Raw genomic sequence first — 22,729 nt, forward strand, 5'->3', positions numbered from 1 at the left:
AGATTCTAGCGTGCATCCATCTTGGGCTGGAGCTTCATTGCATCTGGCATCTCTCTGAGGAGAGGCACGGCAGTCTGCCTAACTTAGGAGAGGTGTGGCATCTTACTGATCCTTCTACCTCACTTCCTCTTCCTGTTCTGTCTACTCCACCCACCTAAGGGGCGGTCTATCAAATGGGCCAGGCAGTTTCTTTATTAGCCAATGAAATCAACTCAAACAGAAGACTCTCCCACATCAAGCTACCACAAGAAAACATATTTAGATATAACATACAACCAAATAACCAGAAAGATTGTTAGTATCAGTTGTAGGGGGTAAAATAGACAGTTAAAATGATAGTTTTAACTTATGTATGTATGCTTAAAACCAAAGGGAAATTTTTAAAATAAATAAAACAAACAGGGAAAAAGGATGGATGTGCCAGCTCTTATAAGCCAGTGTCTTTAATAACTAACAAGAGTGTCCTTGAGATTCCTGGGAATACTTGGCCAGTAGTGATCCCATTTTCCAAAGCCAGGTAGAACTCCATTACAATGCAAGATCTTTTTAATTGTCTTCTTCTATAAAAAGAAAAGAATATTGTTAAGAATACTAATCTTATCCTTTAACATTGAAGTTGTAAAATTAATAGCATAAATTACATACATGAATTACATGAAATTTTACATGGCTAAAATACATAAAATGATTAATTGCATGCATTTTTGTGCAATAAAATTATTTTAATATTCATGTCTAAAACCATTTTTTCACAAAAACTGCTTTTAATATTAAAAACTACAGAAAAAATAAAGAACGACTTTGAATTTACAAAGTGTGATTTTTGTCTTCCTGTCATTGGTAGGAAGCAGATAAGAAATAATTATTGGCCTTATTTTTATAATTTTTGTTTTTTCTAGAAATGGCATTTATTGCATATGTATATATGTGTATAGAAGTGTGTGCTCATATGCACTCATGTTTATATGTGTTTGTGTGTTTCGAAGACAGTCTCTGGTAGCCAGTTCTCTCCTATTATACTGATTCAAGACACTGACAACAGATCATTAAGCTTGGTGACAAACACCATTACCTGTGGATCATGGTATAAGCCCTATAACTTCTCAAGACCATTAACTTTTATAGTTCCTAGGATCAATTGGCATTAACTTTTCTTTCTTTATCTTTGAGGTTAATATAATTATATCATTTTCCTTTTCCTTTCCTCCACACAAACCCTTCTATTTACATCATTTTGCTTTCTTTCAAATTCATGGCCTCATTTTCTATTAAGTGTTATTAAAAGCATATTATATATATATACATATATATGAGTGTTTGTGTGTGGTGTGTGTGTGTGTTCATGTGTGTGTCTGTGTGTTTGTGTGTGATCTTAAATATAAGATTTTTAGTCTGTATATTTTTACTTGTATGTGTGTTTTCAGGGATGGCCATTTTCCATTGGATAACTAATTACTATGTTCTTCTCTATGAAAAATTATTTCTCCCACTCAGTATTTGTAAATGCCTGTAGTTACTTGTGAAGGGTTGAGACCTTTTAGTCTTCACCTTGTCTGCTTTAGCATGTCTATTGCTTTTCTTCTTGTTGAGTTTTTGTTTTGGCAGCCACGCTGGTGAGACCTGATGGGTATAGCTTCTGATATTACTAAGAGCCCTAATCTCACAGCACACTCCTTGATTCTGTAGCTCACACAATCCTTCTCTCCCCTCTTCATCAGTGTTCCATGAGCCTTAGGTTCAGACCTAATGCAATGATTACATACTCAATGCCTTCCTCATGGATGCCTCTATTTGATGTCTATTGAGAAGCAGTCCATAGTCTCTGAACTGTGCTTGGTCAGTGCACTGAGTTGAGACATATGAGTGTGAGTTCAGGCAACATCTTCCGAGGCTGGGAAAATGCCCACACTGCCTGGCTTTAATGAAAGGCCTATAGTAACAGCAAGAGGCAGCCATCTCTCTGGGCAATTGGCTGAGGTTTGCACTTTTGTGGTGAAGTATGGCAGGGACTAAGCATTATTTGTTCAACTGAAGAAACATCTTAATCTGGAAAATACTATTCATATTTAAAAAGCATATTTCATTTTAGGTCTGATTTTATTTTTATGTTGGTTTTTTAAGAATCAATTCAAAACAATGGGAAATGAGTTTAAATGTAAGCAAAAAGAAAAGGTTTGTGTTACATAAAATGTTCCGTTTAACTCTTAAACCAGAAAAATATGGGAAATTTTTGACATTTAAGTGAGAATACTAAGGTATTTTTTTTCTTTTTTTGGTTTTTCGAGACAGGGTTTCTCTGCAGCTTTTTTAGAGCCTGTCCTGGAACTAGCTCTTGTAGACCAGGCTGGCCTCGAACTCACAGAGATCCGCCTGCCTCTGCCTCCCGAGTGCTGGGATTAAAGGCGTGCGCCACCACCGCCTGGCTACTAAGGTATTTTTTATTGAAAATTTCTGACTCCTATAACTATAATAATTGCATTACAGTTAGACTTAAATAATTATAATAATTATATTTTAATTTTTGAAAAAGAAATAGTTTCCAACTATAAAAACAAATGTCTATACAACAATTATGAAGTCAATAATATTCAAGTTAGCATTAATTTAATTTAAGAGATAATATAATTATGTTGATACTATATCTGACTTCAAAAAAACTAAATGGTTCATTCTGTTATAGCTCAATTTTGTTCAATTTTTTTCTCATTAGTTCAGCAAGCTAAAACTTTTGTGTTCGGTATGATAATTTAATCCTCATATCACAACACTTTATTTGAAATATTAATATTCTTTGTCTTCCTCTTACCAGGAAGCTATTAGCCATTTAAGTGATTCAAACTACTACATATTAAATTATCAACTCTGTTTCCACAGAACCTGATATAATTTCATGCTTTAATTAAAACTGATTAGCTGAGTTTCTGTAGTATCTCAAAATTACCAATCCAAATATGTCAGGGGACTTTCATACTATTTTTCAAACCCAAAGTGTTAAATATCACGTATATGGATGATGATAAGGATATCTATGGTACTGTGACAACCAGAGATATCCCAGTGGAACTGAAACATATAGAAGACTTAGAACAAGTATCCAGCAGTCTGAAATATCAAATAAGGCTCAGAATTTCTGTGAACAGCTGAGTCCTTCAAAGACATGGAAGTGAAGCTCAGATTTTTAACAAATACACTCTTTTTTTTCGGAGACCATAAATATGAAGTCATGTCTACATGAAGATCTCAAAGCTGATCATTTCATGGTAAAACAAGATGCTATACAGGAGGAAGTATGTTGTCCAATACAATCATAGAATGTCAAATAAATATATCAGTGGAAATTTATAAAAAAATAAACATTGGTATTGATTCAGAAGCAGATACCAATAGAAATATGATACATTTTTAGAAGTAATATCAAACTGAATTATATTTCTGTATTTTTCTTCACAATTCTTTCTTTGGCAAATGATTAGTGGTGATTTCTAATAAAAGATTCAATGTAAAGGAAGAAGATGGCAGCACAGGGATACTGCTTTGGGAGAAGTTCTATCACTTCAGCACCACATATCAGTCTGAAACCAAAGTCAGTTAAGTTCCAGGGTCTATCTTTAATAGTACCCATCACTGTGACAAACACGTGACAGAAAACAACTTTGAGGAAAAAGAAAGAACTTTGGTCCCCAGTTTAAGAAAAGGCACACTTCATCGTGGCAGGAAAGCAATGCAGTCAAGCTTTAGGCACACATTGTCAATTATATTCACTGAAATGGAGATATGGATGGCAAGGCTCCTTTTAGCATCATTTCTCCTTTATTGTATTTAGCCCAGAACTGCATTCCACGGGACGGTGTCACCAACAGTATCCTCAGGATGAATCCTCCCTATATAGTTAATCCTCTTTGGAAAGACCTCTAAAGATACCATCAGAATTATATGTCCTAAATGGTTCTAAATATACTCAAACTGGCCATCCGAAGATAGCCATCTCAGCTGCTTTACAAATGCCATTGCTCTCATCACCTAGTGAAAGTTAACCCTGTACAGAGTAGAGGCAGGCACTACTGATGCTAGATACAGCATAAACCTACCAGCATTAAAAAAAAATCAAAATCTATACCATAGGCCCTAGGAAAGAATTTATTGATGTGATTTTGATAAATAATTATGTTGCCAAACTCTCTTCTGAATATTTATATTCCTATTCTCAGATTTGAGGTGCTCTCAACCATGCTCAGAAAAGCTCTTCCTCACAAAGAGTAGACCACAATGTAATGACTCATAATCTTTTATAATGGTGAAAATAAGTGACTGTGAGTGTCACATGGGACATCTGTATCAGGAGGCATAATGGAAGAGTGAGTGGAAAGAATGTAAGAGCCAAAGGATAGAGTGGGGCACCAAGATCGACTGAACTCTGGGTGTGACATAGCCGTTATACATATACTCATAGCAACCGTTGGTAACTGCAAAAGATCAAAAGGACTAAAACTTCCAACTTAAGCAGAGGGCTTTCCGATGCCCTACCTCTAGTTATCAACCTATGACAATGGATAGATACTAAAGGAGAGAGAATCACTTTAGGGCATGGTGATCATTTCTAGGTTAGCCTTGCCCCTATAGATGTCCTCACACATGTACACAAATGGCCATCAAAGCAAGAACACAAAGTTTGAAGTGAGATGTTCGGAAAATAGAAGTTTTAGAGAGGGATATGACCAATATACATTTATCTACATATGAAATTTAAAAAAATAAAACAAGTAAGAAAAGATTAAGGATTAAGGATATCAAAAGTCAAATTTGCTGATTTGTTGTTGGTGTTACATTAGGTTTGGAATATAGAATGTTGGCATTATTTTGTTTATACCATGAAATTTTAATTATGGTAAACAGAAAATTAGAAAAAAGTCTAAAAATTGGGAAACTGGAACATAGCCTAAAATATCCTGCTTCCATATCCACCCTTCCTGTATCCCAAGCATCCCATTCCTCCAAGCTCCCCCCATTCTCCCCTTCACGCTTTTCTCTCCCCATCTTCCCTTGGCCGCGTCTCGCCCAACCCTCAAGTTCCCAATTTTTGCCTGGCGATCATGTCTACTTCCAATATCCAGGAGGATTACTATATCTTCTTTTGGGAGTTCACCTTCTTATTATCTTCTCAAGGATCCCAAATTATAGGCTCAATTTCCTTTAATTATGGCTAGAAACCGATTATGAGTGAGTACATCCCATGTTCATCTTTTTGGGTCTGGGTTACCTCACTCAGAATACCCCCATTCTTCTTTTACTTCTTACAATATGTAAATAAAAGTATAACCTTAACTCTCAAAAGGCATAGTTCACTTCTTCACTCCCTTTATATTGTGGCATTATCACCACCACCACTCAGTTATGAAACATCTTCATCACCACAAGCTGAAACTTTCTACACATAAGTCAAACCCCCAAACCGCTCTCCCTTCAGTCCCAGGGTATCTCCACTGAACCTTCTCAGTGAAGCTGAGGACTCATAGGAGAATCATCTTCTTATACCCTTTTATCTATAGCTATATCTCTCAGATCAACGTCTTCTGAGGACATCTGTGCTGAAGCATGTGTCTCAAGTTCATTTTCTGATCTAGAAAATATGACTATATTTGGCAAAAACATAATAAGAACTTGAAAATTGAAAAAATAATTGATATTAATTAGTTTAGTGGACTATAAATTAAAGTGGGGTGTTTGTGTTGGATGGGGACAGAGGAGCTGAAAGGAAACAGCCCTTACATTAGAAACGACTACAACACAATTTCATTTTTGGTTCACATTTGATACAGAACTTTATGGATTTACTGCTTAGGCTGAAAATGAACAAACTGCATAGGTGCTTCCTGACGGAGCCCATTCTTTGTAGAAAACAGGTTTTGCTACTAAAACCCAGGCATACAAATTATGCCATTCCAATAAAGCAATGCAGTGTGCAGTGAGGAGAAAGGTAAACACAAAAGATGAAATCTGTCCGCATCTTCCCACTCTGTTAGAGGTGAATCATGGTGTTAATAGCCTGTTGGTTTCTGATGACAGAACCTGGCCCACCAAACAAAAGGGATTAACTCACTCTAGAATCTGCACTCAAATTTCCCATTTGTCCATCAACAGCAAATCAGTCCAGTGATGAGGGCTAATTTCATCGTCAGGAAAACTACATAGTAACTACATTTTGATTCTTTAAATAGCACTAGGTTCATGAAATCAAAGATGGAAAAAATGTGATCGCCAGGTGATGGATGACTTTTTGTTACGTTACAAAATGTTTATGTTTTCTGTCATTGAAGTATAAGAAGCAAAAGCATAAATGGGTACAAAATACTCAATGAAAAGCTTGCTACAGATACAAGAACAATTTTTTTATAGTTGTAGGAATACATCTCCTAATATGCCATAAATAAACTTTTTCATGAATATTTATGGATCTTTCATGCACATTCCACACATGCATATAGATAAATAAGATTATTAAAACATACTTGAAATTTAAAGATAGCCCAACATACTCCAGCAAGTTCCACAGCATGCACAACCCTATGAACAATCAAAGCAACCTTGAGACTTTTATCATGAAGTTGGAAGTCTCCATGCATAATGAGGATAAGATCAGAAAGCATTTATGCTGGATAATACATAGACAATTGCTGCTGTATTGTGAACCTATGTGCCTATTCTGGAATTTTGAGTTTCAGATTCTAAAGTCCTTGATCACTCTTTCTCTTTGGTGTACTTCTTGATCTCTAAACTGCAAGGTGTGTCTGTAAAGAGATTCCACTTGTAGGCTGGCTTGACATTCTCCACATTGCACACACTATATAATTGCATGCCAGCCTTTGATTCCTAAATATAAAATAAACAGAAAAACACCAACTCCTAAGATACTGTCTCTCCAAAACATAGGGTTTAAATCTCCAGTTGGGGCTTAGTTTCCTGGAATTTCACCTCAAAACTCATGAGAAGTCAATGAAAATAATCCTATGACTAATTGGAACTGCTGTGTCCTGTTGTCTTGCCTCCTATCCCTGAATGTTTTATCCCCCTATTGTAGATAACCAGATATTTCTCCTCAGTATTTACTAAATAATTCATCAGTGAACAATTTGGACTGGTTCTGAGTCTTAAGGGAATCTTTTAATTCATAGATGCTGTAAAATAAAAATATAACTTAAACATGTCTAAAATATAGTGTGACAAAAGAACCATGTTCACTCGAGACAGATAGAATAGATAATGGCAAGGGAAGAAGAGGCTAAAACACAGCAGTTATACCACTGAATACTATAGCTCCATTACCACCGTCTGGGAGGAAGGTGGCATCTTATGGATTCTAATAGATTTGGACTGTGTCACCTCCCTGTGCTGATGGAAGAACGCATAGTCTTTCTTGAGCTAACACTGGTTTCTGTGACTTCAGTTTTCCCTAGCCTACCAACATTTCAAGATCATGAAACTTCCAACATCCTAGGTTCTCCATTGCAACTAAGATTTCACCATTACAACTTTATTGATGTTTTTCAGACATTCCCTGCAGGGAAGGTCACCCTATACTAAGTTGCTTGGCTTTAGAGGCTTTCTGAAACTTCAGTGTGAGCCCAAATGAATCCATAAGTCTTTGATTTTGCATCTCTAAGTCAGCATCGTGTAACACTACCAAATTCTACAGTCAACTAATTATCTAAACCTCTAGAACAACTATAATAGGCTCTGTGTGCCTTGATGTACAAACCTGGAAAAATCCTTCTCTAGGTTGTTGGCTTTGAAAGGAACCTCTTTAGAAGCCCCCTGCATTCAGGCTCTCTATCTTTAATTAAATTGGATTTTTCCCAATTGAAGATGACCTTCAAGACATTTTTTCTGTAGTCCCAGTGAGGTTTCTTTATCATTGCACAAATCTCTTCAGGAATTAGTATTGCTTGTTTTCCATGTTGGCTTTGTCTGAAACTTTATATGTAGTCATGTTCCTTTCCTCACCAAAAATTACATTTTTCCAACTTCTCATACCACTATTAGCTTGTAGTAATCACAACACAGCCTGAATGATATACTACTTTGAAACCTCCCACCAAACAAATTAGACTACTGTCTCCATGCTGACCCACTGGAGTTCTCAAGACTAACCCAGAAAGAAGTCAGATTATTTTTCTTTTTTTAATTTTTACTTTTTATTACTTTATAAATAATACCAATCAAAATTTCCACTTCCTCCCCTCCTCCCACTTTCCTCCTGCTCCTTTCCTCTCCCCCTCCAGTCCTAAGAGAGGGTACCCTGCCCTGTGGGATGTCCAAGGCCCTCCCCACTTAGAAAGGTATACATCCAAATAGAATAGGATCCCAAAAAGCCAGTACATGCAGTAGAGACAAATCCTAGTCCCATTATCATTGGCTTCTCAGTCTGCCTAAATTGTCAGCCACATTCAGACAAAAATGTGGTCCAGTTTGATCCCATGCTCGTTCAGGAATTTCTTAATCAAGTTGACTTACAAACTTTTTGTGAGAGTTCCCTTGGTTATTTTAATTGAGGTGGAAGAAATATCCTGAGTGTAGGCAGCATCGGTCCATTTACTGGGGCCTGGACCCTATGGAGAGAGCAGCTGAGTGCTGGCAAGCATGTACACACCTATTGCTCTCTGCTGACCATAGATATTGTGTGTGCCATTTATTCAGTCTCCTAACACCTTGAAATCATTTCAGTGATGGACTGTAACTTAGAATTGTGAGTTAAGTCAACTATTTTTTGTATTTGGTTTTGTCAGAGTATTTTATCACAGCAACAGAAATGAATCTACACAATATAAATATAACTTTTATAATTTTTCATGTCTCATTAGAGAGCTCCAGATCTGTAATTCTGAATACTTATCAAGCCCCAAAATATTGCTATAATAATAACAATTATAAATAAAAACAGTAAGTTATTGTGAGAAGTTTCTTTTTTCATGAAAATGATAAGCAATTTGTATTATCAGATATGAGTCTACTGTCAAAACAAAATTTACTCTTAGTAAGGTCTGCTTATGGATTATTTTGTGTTTTGTATTGAAAAAAGTATCTAAAAATTGATTACATTTGGGAAGCCAAAATTTCTACAACTCAGAGGAACCAAACTAACTACACTTATTTTATTTTATAATTTTTTATTGATATTTATTGAGCTCTACGTTTTTCTCTGCTCCCCTCTCAGCCTCTTGACAATTATATTAAATCTGGGACAGTGCTCTTACAGAACATTGAAAGTCAGGTGCAGTGCTGCATACCCATAATCTCAGACCTCAGAGGTGGAGGCAGGTGAAGAAAGAACTCAAGACCATTCGCAGCTGATCAGAAAGTTTGAGGAATGCCCATACTATATAGGACTCACTCTCATAAAAGCAAAGTCCAACCAACCAGCTGTCAGACTGATGATTATATTAAATATCTGGATATTTAATATCCAGAAATTGATGGACACAGAGGCAGAGACCAACAATGGAGCATGGACTGAGCTTCCAAAGTTTATTGGAAGAGTGGGAATAGTGAGAATATGAGCAAAGAGATCAAGCCCATGATGGGTTCATCCACTAAAACAGTCTATCTGAGCTAATGGGAGATAACCAACTTCAGCTGGACTGGGAAGGAACAAGCATAGGACCAAACTAGCCCCTCTGAATGGCTGCGGCAGACGGAGGGGCCAATGACAGTAGCACCAGGATTTATCTCTACTGCTTGTACAGGCTTTGTGGGAACCTATTCTGTTTGGGTGGATACATTGCTCAACCTAGATATAGTAGGGAGGGCCTTGGACCTTCCCAAAAGCAATGTGCCTTACCCTCTCTGTGGAGTGGATGGGGAGAAGTAGAGGGAATGGGAGGAGGAGAGGGAGTGGGAACTTGGATCTGTATTGGTATGTATAATGTAAAAAATATAGTTTGTTTTCTTTCTAAAAAATAAAAAGTAAACCTTAAGAGATAATTTAAAAAGGAAAATTGCAAAGAAAACCTTCCCTGCAGGTGAAAGGTAGTAGAATTTAATGGATTAATAATTTACACTTTATTTTACAATAATTTCAGGAGGAGAATAAGTAAATATTATTAAATTAAGAGTTGTTATAATGGGAAATGTAGTAGTTAATTTGGGGGATTATTAAACATATTTAGTCTACGTAAAGGTATTGTCTTCAAAACAAAGTTTGAGGCAGTCTGATCATTAAAAATAGCATTCTCTAGAAAAAAAAGTCCTATTTGTAGTCATGATTCATAAAACTCTTCTAGCAATGTGAGTATTCTATGTGGAATTTATAATAACTCCAGCAGGCTCAGCTATAGGATGAAAATCAGTCCCATATCATTCAAACTTTTATTTTTACTTGGGAATTCAGACAGTGAATTCAGATGCAACATTTTGCTGTCTTTTTGATTTTCCTGAAGTCAGAACTCACAGGAAGCATGCTTGAAAATGTACCATGTAGAACATGTGGTGGGATGTGGGTACCTGTCAGTTAATGAGAATATAGTGTCAAAATGGAATTACTGTTAATCTCATTTTATCCATTCTAATCCCTCGCCTGTCAATCTGTCTGAATGCCATATTGCCTTCTTAATAAGATATTCTGTTTCACTTAAGGAGACAGCCTTAGGTATGGGGTCAATTAATACAATACTGTGAGACATACAAACTTAGGCATAACAACTAAAATTTAATTTAGTCATCTCATGTTAATTACTAAGACTCCAGAAGAGAGCAACAACATAATTAAAGGGAAGGAGAGTAGGATTTATGGGGAAACAGAAGAAGCTAGTGAAATATTGCCTCAAGAAAAGACAGCTAAAAGATTCTTAATTTCATTTTCCTAATCCCTATAGGGAAACAGTAGAGGAATGATATCAGAGCCAAAGAACTGGTATGAATCCTAGCATACATATAACAGTAACCAAAATACATTTGAGTTAAGGCATTTCAGTAGTTAACACTTATTTAATAAATATTTAATATTTAATTAACATTTATTTTACATTTTATGTAGAATTACATTTTCTGTGTTTTGGCCTCAGGACTCACAGAGAAGTAGTAACTTACAATAGCAATAGGTGAGAATTTTTTTGCTTTGATTTGCTTCCTGTGGTGTGTTTTAAGGTGTTGAGTTGTGCCTTTGTAGTACAAATTGGAGATATGGGATACATTTTGGTGAACCTATCTGTTCCTGAATGTAATAAGACTATCAATATCTTTAGATTAATTTGAGATCCTTATTAAGTGCAAAGATCAATTAAAATAAACTTAACAAGCTAAGCAGACACCATTAATCATTTAATATACAAAATTAAGCTGTCATTCTGATCTGCAGAATCTTTTTCTAATCCATAAGATCACTTAATTCATGCTCATAGCTTTAGAACATAGCTGATATCATGATATATTCTTTTCTTCTGTGATAGATATATTGCCTATTGATACTAAAATGTATAACATGATTCATAACAAATATAAAAAGATTGTATAACATATTTTGAAAAAAATTTACTCTTACTTTTCTTATGGTTTTATTTCACTGTTTTTATGCTAAATACATATTCTTTTGCACAGCTTTACTTTGATTCCTGTTACTTTTATTATTCATTATAAGTGATCAGATTTTTACAAATTCTTTTTATGGGACACACTATCAGAAGCATTTTTCTATTTTAAGGTTATGAAGCTAAAATTTTATGAAAGCATTAGAAACTGTGCTTCCAAGTCCCTTTTCTAATTGTTTTACTCAACTTCACATCAGATTTCCTGTGGCCAATGCTATTCTATTTCACATAGTCAATATTTACTAACACCTGCAGGTATATTGTTCTGCTGGAAACTTCACCCCAGCCCCTTGCATTCATATCCGAAAAGTCATCCTAGAGCATTTCTAGCTATTAATCCTGGGCTTTTCCTAATTCAGTTTGATTTGGTCTGTTTTGGATTGCCGTGTCAGTGGAGAGGCTTTTTGGGTGCAGAAACTCTTCAATACTTATAAGAAAGGGACCCATGTGTCTATAAGATGTTAGTGAAGCTGGGCAAGGATGGCACACTCCTTTAACTCTGGCACTTGAGAGGCATATGCAAGTGGGTCTCTGTAAGTTTGAGGCCAGCCTGGTCTACATAATCAGGCCCAGAACAGCCAAGGCTACATAGAGAAATCCTGTCTCGAAAAACAAAACAAACAAACAAACAAAAAGTGAATAGTAACCCACCACTAACTCATAAATTATACAAATGCTTATACAACATCCATATTCCTTAAGACAGGATTGTCAACAGGACATATAGGTAATTAGGGAACATGTTTCAAATACATATTAAGATCTGTAATCGACTGATAAATCAATGGAAAACTCAAAGACAGAGCCACAATTGAACTTTGAGGGTAAGGGATGGAGACATAATTCAGCACACACACACACACACACACACACACAGAGAGAGAGAGAGAGAGAGAGAGAGAGAGAGAGAGAGAGAGAGAGAGAGAGAGAGAGAGAGAGAGAGAGAGAGAGAGAGAGAGAGAGAGAGAGAGAGAGAGAGAATGTGTAGCCTACGTGAGACCATGAGTTAAGTCTCCAGCTGTATTAGGAGATGGGGATCCAAAGAGATGCTCAATACAGACAACATTGTGATAAGTAAAAGGAATCACGTTATCCTGTCTGTTTGCGAAGTTCAGAATTGATTAGAACAGCAAAGGAGTTTGAATAAATACAGATGGTTGGGACAGTCAGTACTATATCTGACTGGTATGTATTATCTGTGTAAATAAAATAGTCAAGAACCATTAAAATCAAACATTACTCCTTTGAAATTTGCATGAAGAGAACCAGTGAGACTACCTAGGAGTATTAAAAGGAAGTGCAAAGAATGCTTGCTTGGCCCTTGATAATGATACTAAGATGTATTAAGACCTGACTTTCAATATTAAGTGATCACTCTGTTTCTCCTCAGCAAGCCTGATCCTTCCCCAGTCCTGTTTGGATGACTTTCCATGATCATACAATTTACTCTCTTTTGTAGGCACCTTAAGTTAACAATGGTATAAGATATGGAAATCAGAGTGATACTGGAGTCCATAGTGCCAAGTCAACAGACAGTGTACACCCTTCCACATGAGACAATACTGGTAACTTGAAATTTGCTGTGATGGTTATTATGCACCAAGAAAAAAATGACAAGTGCTATAAATAATGATTCTTTTTAAGGTAGGTGAGTGGTTTCTTAAACATTACTTGCTATTATGTACAATCATATATCTTCATATTCTTCCCAACTAAATATTTTGCTCCTGTTTTTGTAAATTGAACAGGTAAAACAATCTTTAGAGAAATAATAGTGCTTACGGCTACAAGACTAGAAAGCTTGATAATATATTCACACAGTTTACAAAACAGTTCAGGTAAATGTCTCTTAAGTGAGAAAATGAGCATGAGCCTTCCTTAGTGTTGAAACACCAAGTTTCGTAGATAAATAAGGTAGAACAGGGGAGCTTCAGAGGAATGAACTGATCACAAAACTGTGGAATTATATCAATGAGATTTGGACTTTTTAGTAAAATGGAAAAGCATTAAATATTTGTTTTATTTATTTTACTTTATACATAGGAGTAAAAGGTGAACAAATCTTATTTTAAAAACAACTAGAACAGGAAAGGAAATATATTTCTTAACAGTAGCCTAAGCCTTTGTATTTAATAAAGTAGTGTCTTTGAAAAACAGAGAGCCCATGAATTGATGAGAATTATTGTAAATGATGCAGAATTGGAGCAGAGTTCTGCCGAAGACTGTGCATGGCAGACTGATCAGTGGGATTTTCACATGGGTGGTGGCCTTCATGTCACGGTTTTCTCACAATTTTGGAAATTTTTTTCTGACAAATTTCCTAAGCAGTGGGCCAATGGCTACACATTTAAAACATAAAGGAGCAAAATAAATAGGGGCCTACAAGAGGCATTCTGCTATTTATCTAGAAGTTCCAGACACAGAGCTGAGGATGGGACCATTTTTAAAACCCTTTCTTCAAATTAGCCAAGAAACCAGTAAGAGTATGGTTCTAACACACACCCCTCCCCAAACACACACACACACCACAAACATACACACACACACACACCACAAACACACATACACAATTAAAGATACATACAAATAAGACATTCAAAGGATTTTTTTCTACTCTGTGGATCACAAAGATTACGGGGTAAGTGATGGTGAAGGTAGCAGTGAGAATAATGGTAACAACTGATAAAGATTCTGACAGTTTTTCAAGTGATTCAAAATTCAGGTTGATCATATAGCAAAGTAAACATCACTATTTTTCACGTGATGTTTATATGGAAAATTAATGTGGGAGAGTCCCCTCTGTACACTGGGAATATCATTGGTTTATAAAGGAACTGCTTTGGCCCTTTAGCAGAGATATAGGGGAACAGAGCTAGGTGGGGTAAACTAAACAGAATGCTGGGGGAAAGGAGGAGGAGGCAGAGAGAAGCCCTGTAGTCCCGCTGAAGCCAGATGCAATTTTAGCCAGTAAGCCATAGCCACGTGGAGATACACAGATTAATAAAAATGGTTAAATTAATATGTAAAAGTTAGCCAATAAGAAGCTATAGCTAATGGGCCAAGCAGTGGTTTAAATTATATAGTTTCTATGTGATTATTTTGGTTCTGACAGCTGGGATGAACAAGCAGCCTCCTACAAATATGATTTATTTTTATTATTCCTACATTATTGTAACCCATAAATCAAGGAAGAGAACAATATGAATTTACAACTGAATTACCTACTGAATCTGGTTCCTTAATCTCTCTGGCCCTCATTGTCTTCTATAAAATACATAGTCAGCTAATACACTTAAAGGAGAGGAGAGAGAAAAGACATCGAAATTGGTTAGCACATGTGAGATATGGAAAACCTATTTGGCCCTGTTAATTATAGTTATTTTGCCTTACGCATAAAGAAATAAATATAGTGTCTTTAGAAATATTTCTGAATACATTTATTATAATGGGGTTTATCTTCTTTGACATACCTGATAAAGTTTCTGAAATTAGACTGTATTCAGGAAGGAATGAATGATTAGTATGCTACACATTCTGCTGGTACATATAGTATCTTACCTTGAAATATTTCCATTCTCTTTCTTGTACCTTTTGGACATATTCACTTTTTACATCCTCCTAGAAGAAAGCATAATATCCAAGTAATGAGTAATAGTTTTGACTAGTATACATTTTATGCCTATTTAATAAATTTACAATTAATGAAAACTTTGTAACACGTAAACAGCTAGGAAAATGTCAAAGCAGCTTAACAAGCATAAAATAAAAGCAAGTCAGCCAGCATTTTGATTATTCCGTCACAAAAAATAGAATTAGACCTTAAAAGGCACACACTTTCTAGAAGTTTAATTTATTGACACTTATCATAAATAATTGTGAAAATGATTTTATTACATTTGTGTAAAATGAGGGTGCACGTACCAGTAGCCTGTTTTATATATTTGATACTTTCAGACATGTGTACAATGTACTGTGGTCACATTCAATTCCCAGGGTCTTCTTTTAACCCCTCCCACAATTCTTCATGCTTTTCTTCTTCACAACTACCAGTTTTCCTAATATTATCAAGATACTTTGTGTGTGTGTGTGTGTGTGCTTGTGTGTATATGGGTATATGTGAGTATGTTTGTGTATGTATGTATATATACATATATGTGTATATGCACATTTGTGTATTTGTGTGTTTGTTTTTGTGTGCATATTTTTGTTAGTGTGTTGGGGGTAGGTATGTATATGTGTTGTGTATATCAGTGACCCAGTGACTCTAATTAGGGTTATTTGTAGATGCATTCTAGAAGGTTATTTTGTGAAGTATGGGGAAATTATGAATGGTACAGCACTCGTATACATCTTTAAAATTATAAATGCAATTTTCTCAGCCCATGTAATATAATCAGGGCTGCAGATTGTTTAATATACACTTTGTACGACCAATGAACTTGCAGTTAGAGAAAACCTTGGCTATACATAACCATGAACAGCAGAAAAAAGACACAAAGAACACACAGAAAAGCTTGGTGTTGGAAAGCCAACTGGTGAGGTCTTCCCTGGGGAATACTATTTTTCTGCTATCAGCATTAGGTAGTTGCCTGTAGTACTCTGTCTAAGGTAGAAGCCCCATGGTCTTCCCCGAGTCCATGGTAGTATGTCTTTTGGTTTCATTCTTGTCCAAGCCTTGTTTAGGCAGCAATATTGATGAGAATTCAGGGCTCTAACTTCTTTAACTTTTCTAGCAGTTGCAAACTCACAAGAACTTCCTGGTCCTCTGGTTTTTACAGTCTTTCTAACCCCTCTTCTGCTATAATCCCTAGCTTAAGCTAAGATGTCTGAGACATAGATACAGGATTGTGTTATAAATAACAACCAATAGTCTTACCCAGACATGATGTCTATAAACTACAAACAGCAGGGTGCAATATTCCTCACGGTGCAATAGTCTTTAATTGGACTTATCCCTCTCAACAAGAGGAAGATCATGCCTGACATTGGAACCCTATCCAGTACCTAGGGCTAGTGAGGTCGTGGATCCTAGGTGAGATGCTACAACTGCCACTTTACTGGAACTAACTATATTCTAAATATCTATCCTGTACCCACAGATAAGAATAGGTCTCACCTATTGTCGAATAAACGTCTTATAATTAACAGAGACAATTACAAAAAACCACAACTGATCAAAATCCAAAGAAAAATCAATAGTGTGGTGCTTAGTCACAAACAATAAATCTATAAAACAAACCCTGAAGTCTCTTTAAGCAAGTTTGACATTTAAAAGCATGACCACCTAATAAATTATTAGGCAAGTAGAAACAAAACCTGCTATTCACTTATGTTGAAATTTAATCAACATGATTTCAGTCTTGTTATGTAATACTAATACCATCCTATTTCTTCTGTTAGTTTTTCTCTTGGCTCTTAATGCCCTCAAAACTAAATTTTCATGGACGGGCTCACTGTGAGCCTTGTCAGTTTGGTTGCTCACCTTCCTGGACTTAGGGAGAGTTGGGAGGACCTTGGACTTAACATAGTGAAGGGAACCCTGATGACTCTTTGGCTTGGAGAGGGAGGGAGTGGGGGTATGGGTGGAAGGGAGGGGAGGGAACGGGGAGGAGGAGGGGAGGAGATGGAAATTTTTAATAAAAAAATGAGAAAAAAACAAAAATAAATAAAAAAAAATTTCAAGCACAATAACGGAACATGTATATATGATGATTTAATGTTAGCATATTTTCATATAATATTTAGAATAACTATATTGTTCATAATCTACAACAGAACTTTTAGTTATTAAGTAAGTGTCAGAATTTTATGCTTTATAACAATTGTACCTCTGTTATGTTCTAGAAGTGTTTGACTGAACACATGAGCATAAAAACAGATTTCTTAAGAGAAAAACATGTTCCAGTTTGTTCAACTATTCATGCCGCAGTCTGTGACATATCTTCTGATCAATGGAAAATTAACATTATTCAAATGATAATGTTACTTCATATGTTATCATATATAAGAATAACATAAAATGTATAAAATATATAGCAGCTTATTTATCCTCTGGACACAGTCTTGTGTATAGTATGTTTTAAGTTGTCCAATATAACTGGGTAATTACTGTGATTGTTAATATAAATTTAAACCATTAATAGAAGGCAAGTCACATATATGACTCATTTTAGTAAGTATGAATGGACATAAACACTAAATATAATTTAGACATTAATTAATAAACACCTAAGGACCTTATTTTATTCATTACATGTTTTACTTTGCTGTTCAGAAAATTAAAAAAGTCACAGAGATTCTTGAGTAAAAATGCGGTGCAGAAATATTTAAATACTTTATTTTTATTTGAGGATGTGATGGTTTGGCAGCCTCTTCTGAAATGATGCCTGTAATGACTCTCAGCATGAAGCAAACTCTGAATTAATTACAGTGGATATGGCTTTCCTGACATTATTTCTCATACATGGATTGTGTTCTGCATAACCTCACATTGTAGAATAACTAATGACCCCATTCTTTTTTGGCAGGCCAGTGAAAACAAAAAAACAGATGTTCAATATGAGCAGATGTCCAAGGTGACACACCAAACATATGCGGCACTGGAAATCTTAGATGCTCTGGCCTGTGTGAGGAGTACTGGCTGCACACCCAGGGTCTCCACTAAGCAGTGTCTGGTTTGGTCAGAGTAGGATTTCATTCATGTATTAGATAATGCTATCCTCCCACATTGTAACTCCTACACCATGCCAAAATCACTTTCTTCCAAGACAAGAGGAGTAATGATAAACACAAATTTCAAATCTCTAGTTTTTCGTTTTCCATATTATTTCTACAGAAATTAACAATTTGGGTTAGGAATTTAACTTAGTTAAAATCATTGCCTAGCATTCAAAAAGTCCCTTGTTCAATCCTTAGAACTGTAATATCAATGGTAACAACAGCATCAACAACAACCATTAAATCCAGGAAAAACAAAACGACCAAAGGACTATAATTTTAAAAATTATCTTCATTTTTAAAATAAGTTTGTCTGGTTTTACGTATGTTTTTATATTATATTATATTATATTATATTAATGTATAATAATTAAAGTAAAAGAAACCATGAATTTGAGACAGATTGGGAGACATGGGAGAAGTTAAAGGAATGGAAGGGAGGATAAATAATTTAAAAACAATAATAAAATCTTCTCTCCAGTAAACAAGAAATTAAAAACACACAAATAAAATGCTTTTATGCTTATACTATTCTAAATCCTAAAAATAAAATAATAAAAAAAGGAAGACAAAAACAACTAAAGGGAAAAAGTATTCATTTGTCTCATAATTCCAGATTAGCTCATCATTTCAGGAAATTTGTTTTGAAAATAGATTTTGTTCCATAAAAGATACTATGATTGCTAGTTCCCCTTCTCCCACATGGGACACACAAAGGAAACAAGACCTTCTAGACACAGTAAGACTGACATAGGTATGAAGTCACCAGACTGGCAGAATTGTACACATGGCCTGGCCAGGTCTAAGCCAGATGGAGTTCCAGTGCTGGGAGGGGAAGTAGACACCATCCCTAACGGAAAAGCCATGTCTAATTGATAACCACCAGCAAAAAAAAAAAAAAAAAAAAAAAAAAAAAAAAAAAAAAAATGGTTTTCTCCAACTAAGTCTCATTGTATATACAAACCATTTTTCAGGGATGTTAAGGTGGCAGAACACTGAAGTATCTAGTTACATTACATCTTCATCAAAAGCAGAGAGCAATGAATTAATACATGCAGACTGCTGCCCAGGTAGCTACCTTCTTCTCACTCAGTCTAGGGTCCAGGCTGTAAATTGATGCTGCCAACATGCAGAATGGTCTCGCTACATCAGCTAACCCAGTTAATGCAATCCCTAACTAGCAAAAGGCCAACCTAATCAAAACAGTTCTTCATTTTGACTCCTTCTCCCTTCTAGAGGCTAAAAACTAACAGCCACATTTATTTCTGTGTACTTGATTCACATTAATACTTTTCAGTATTGTCAAGATAAGGTTGGAAGTTCATTATTTTCACAGAAATAGTCGAGTGTTACTTTCACGTTTAATTGTCTACAATATTACACAACTTTACTGAGTTTTACAAATGTGAGTTTACAGATTAAGCTTAGTACATAGGCAAGTTTACTGCTGAACTCTGATGCGTCCCACTGGTCTGTTTGCCTATGTATATGCTAGCATGACGTTTTGGTACTCGTTTAAGCTTTATAATTCTTAAAATCAAGGAAAGCCATAGTCTTCCTTTCCCAGGCTTTTTTTTTTCCTTTTATAAACCTTGCTCATTTCCATTTGAATTATTGAGCAACCTGTTTCATCATTTCTTATAGTTGCTTCCAGTAGAGAATTGGCTCTGTTTTATAAGTAAAGAATACAGCAAATGGTAAAGATGCTAGGAAAAGCTCCTTAGTCAGTACTCAAAACTTGAGAAGTACCTGGGAGACCCATGAAATGTTTGTTAGAAAACACAGTGACAAAAATAACAGATTTTACTTCTCAAAACATGAGAAAAGTTTTTTCATCAAAATAACATGTCAATCTATTCTGTTAGGAACATCTTTGGAGTAAATATAATTGTTTTTCATTTCCCTTACATTTGCAATTAAACACTGAATATATTTATGCATATACATGCACATATTAAATTAATACAGTGAATGTATTTGTAGAAAGCTTAATTAATCCTCAAATTTTCCTGCTTTTGTACATCCTTATGTCCTTTTTCTTTTCTTTTCCTTAATGCGTTATTCTCTTTCTCTCTCTCTCCAAACTAATGGCCCTCAGTCATGCTAACAGAGCTATTGTTATTGATCTACCTTGGTAGGTTATGAGACAAAAACCAAGATTTTATTTCAATGTAGTCAACATATTAAGAAATGAAAATAAAACAAAATGAAAAGTACGAGGATATTAGACAGGTGAAAACTGACAGAGGTTTTCAAGATTTATTTCCTGTGTACAGCAGGAGGCCACAGAAATTAGACCCTTTATAGAGATTGGTGCAATTTCCTACCAATAACTTTCTGAATTCACCTGCTGCTAATTGGTCTTTTGTTAACTAGCTCCCTCTACTTACCTTTATTTCTAGTTTTTAAATTGTTTACCATTGTCTACTCATTGAGATGAGCCTTTGGCTATAAGCTATATCCAGAGCATTTTCCTCTAAATTACTTTGTCAGTTCCCTCAACTCTCTACTCAAATGTCAGGTGATATTTCTATAACCAAGCTTCATTGTCTACGTGTTATAGTCTTTCTCTATGACTATTGGATTTATTCCCACAGGGCTACTATGATGAAAACCACTTATTATAATATACTAAGTCCTAACTTAATGTGACTAAATATTTAATTTTTAATCTTGAATGAGTTTTTATAGGTTGCTTGAGAAAGGTTTGTCATAAGTTCTGGGAATGAGATAATAAAAGTAAAAAAATTTAATTTGGTAAGTAGGTTTAACAACAGATTTCAGTATAAAATTACATGATATCTTAATGAAATGAGACATTGTATTTCGAGTCTTACTAAAATAAGGCAATTTCCTTGATTTATCAGAAAACTGCAGATTACGGTGCTTTGCATTTCTTAATTTATATAAAACTCAAAGTAGTGGCCCATAGGAAAACCCGAATCATTATTTCCATATGGATGAAGAAGCCGACCTAGAAGTTACAAGTGCTAATTCAAAGCCATGCTTGTCTACCACCTCTATGCATTCATTTCTGCCACACTAGTAAAAGATCTATGTAAATAAGGTCTTATTGTGACACCTAATATATATCTCAGATTTTTAGCACCTGACTTTTGCTTACATAAAAAAAATATTTAGTAATATGGCCTGCAAATAGAAAGGTACCGACCATTTATTCCTCCTCTTCCCTGTACACTTAATTCTTTTTAAATTCATAATGATTCAAAGATTGTTTCAAACTGAGGGAGCCTCTTGCCTCGTCATCTTAAACGTGTCTATGAGTATGCATCAAAACAACTGTCTATTTTAGTTGGCTTCCAATGTCTGATACAGGTTTTGGAAACGCAACTTTATAGCTAAATACCAATTGTAGACCCTGTATATTTATCGATTTGTGTTAAAGTTTAAAATTCAAGTTACTTAACTGGTGAGTGTGTCCTCCTACACTCCTGTGACTGCTATTTACACGGTATTAATGACAGATTTCCTCAGATCCCCCACCATCTTATTTCATAAATTATGGTGAACTTTAGCCAGGAGAGCTTCCTTTCTAAAGCCTTTTCCTATGTTTAGACCACTGTCCTTTCATGGAACTCACCTGCTATAATGGTTCAACATTTGTATGCAATTCCAATCTTTCACCAAGTCTTTATTATTACCTATTACTTAAGCTAAAGTATGATTTGATTAAATACAGAAGCAATATATTCCTCATTGTCTTGCAGATTCTTTTCAGGCATTAAAATGACGTGAATACAATAGTCAACCTGGTACCAAGGCCTTAAATTTTAGAATGTCTCTCATAAGATTCTATTGATGTTTTATTGGTAATTGTCAAAGTAAAATCAATTCTTTTAGCCAAATATCTAAGTTTAACTCGTTCATTTATATGTTCTATATTTAAGTATAAATGTAGGCATTGTCATAATCTGATTTGTATTGTTATAAGAATTAGCTTTACTTTGATTTTTTTGTCTTGAAATATTAAAATAAAATTATTTTTTACCCAAATTTTTTGCTGTTCATATGCAAATTTAGTTGACAGAATATCTTTTCAAAAGTATGTTTTTGTTATCAAACTTATGGTTTGCACATTATTCTTTTTATGTTCTGACAGTGGATACATGGAAATCAGAAACTAACCCAGAAGAAGTGAGAGTATGGGAATTTTAACTTTATTCCACTTACTTTCATTTTGGAACCCTTAAAACCATATGCATTTTTTTTTGTTGCTAATGAAAAACAGTATTCCTGATAAGATATGTCAATGAATATTTGGATAGTATTTTACTATAATGAGCTTTCAAAATAGTTTGGAGTTCATTCAAATAATTTGTTTATAGAATAAATATAATTATCTAAGAATGCAATAACTTATTTCCAAAATTATGATTCATATGTTTCCAGGATGAACTAATCGTTTCTTTCTTCTC

The 22,729-nt window shown here is 35.0% G+C and overlaps 1 protein-coding gene across 1 annotated transcript in view; it reads right to left on the reverse strand.

Annotated features, from left to right (window-relative positions):
* Window positions 1-443: 443 nt before the first annotated feature.
* Cnbd1 (cyclic nucleotide binding domain containing 1) overlaps window positions 444-22,729 on the reverse strand; it is a 236,546-nt gene continuing 214,260 nt past the window's right edge. The window contains exons 12-13 of the mRNA XM_038346935.1: window positions 15,135-15,194; window positions 444-560 (exon numbers count right to left, since the gene is read on the reverse strand). Coding sequence (XP_038202863.1) covers window positions 444-560; window positions 15,135-15,194 — 177 coding nt within the window. The remainder of the gene's footprint in view (window positions 561-15,134; window positions 15,195-22,729) is intronic.

Source organism: Arvicola amphibius, chromosome 11, assembly GCF_903992535.2.
Source record: "Arvicola amphibius chromosome 11, mArvAmp1.2, whole genome shotgun sequence".
Taxonomy (NCBI): domain Eukaryota; kingdom Metazoa; phylum Chordata; class Mammalia; order Rodentia; family Cricetidae; genus Arvicola; species Arvicola amphibius.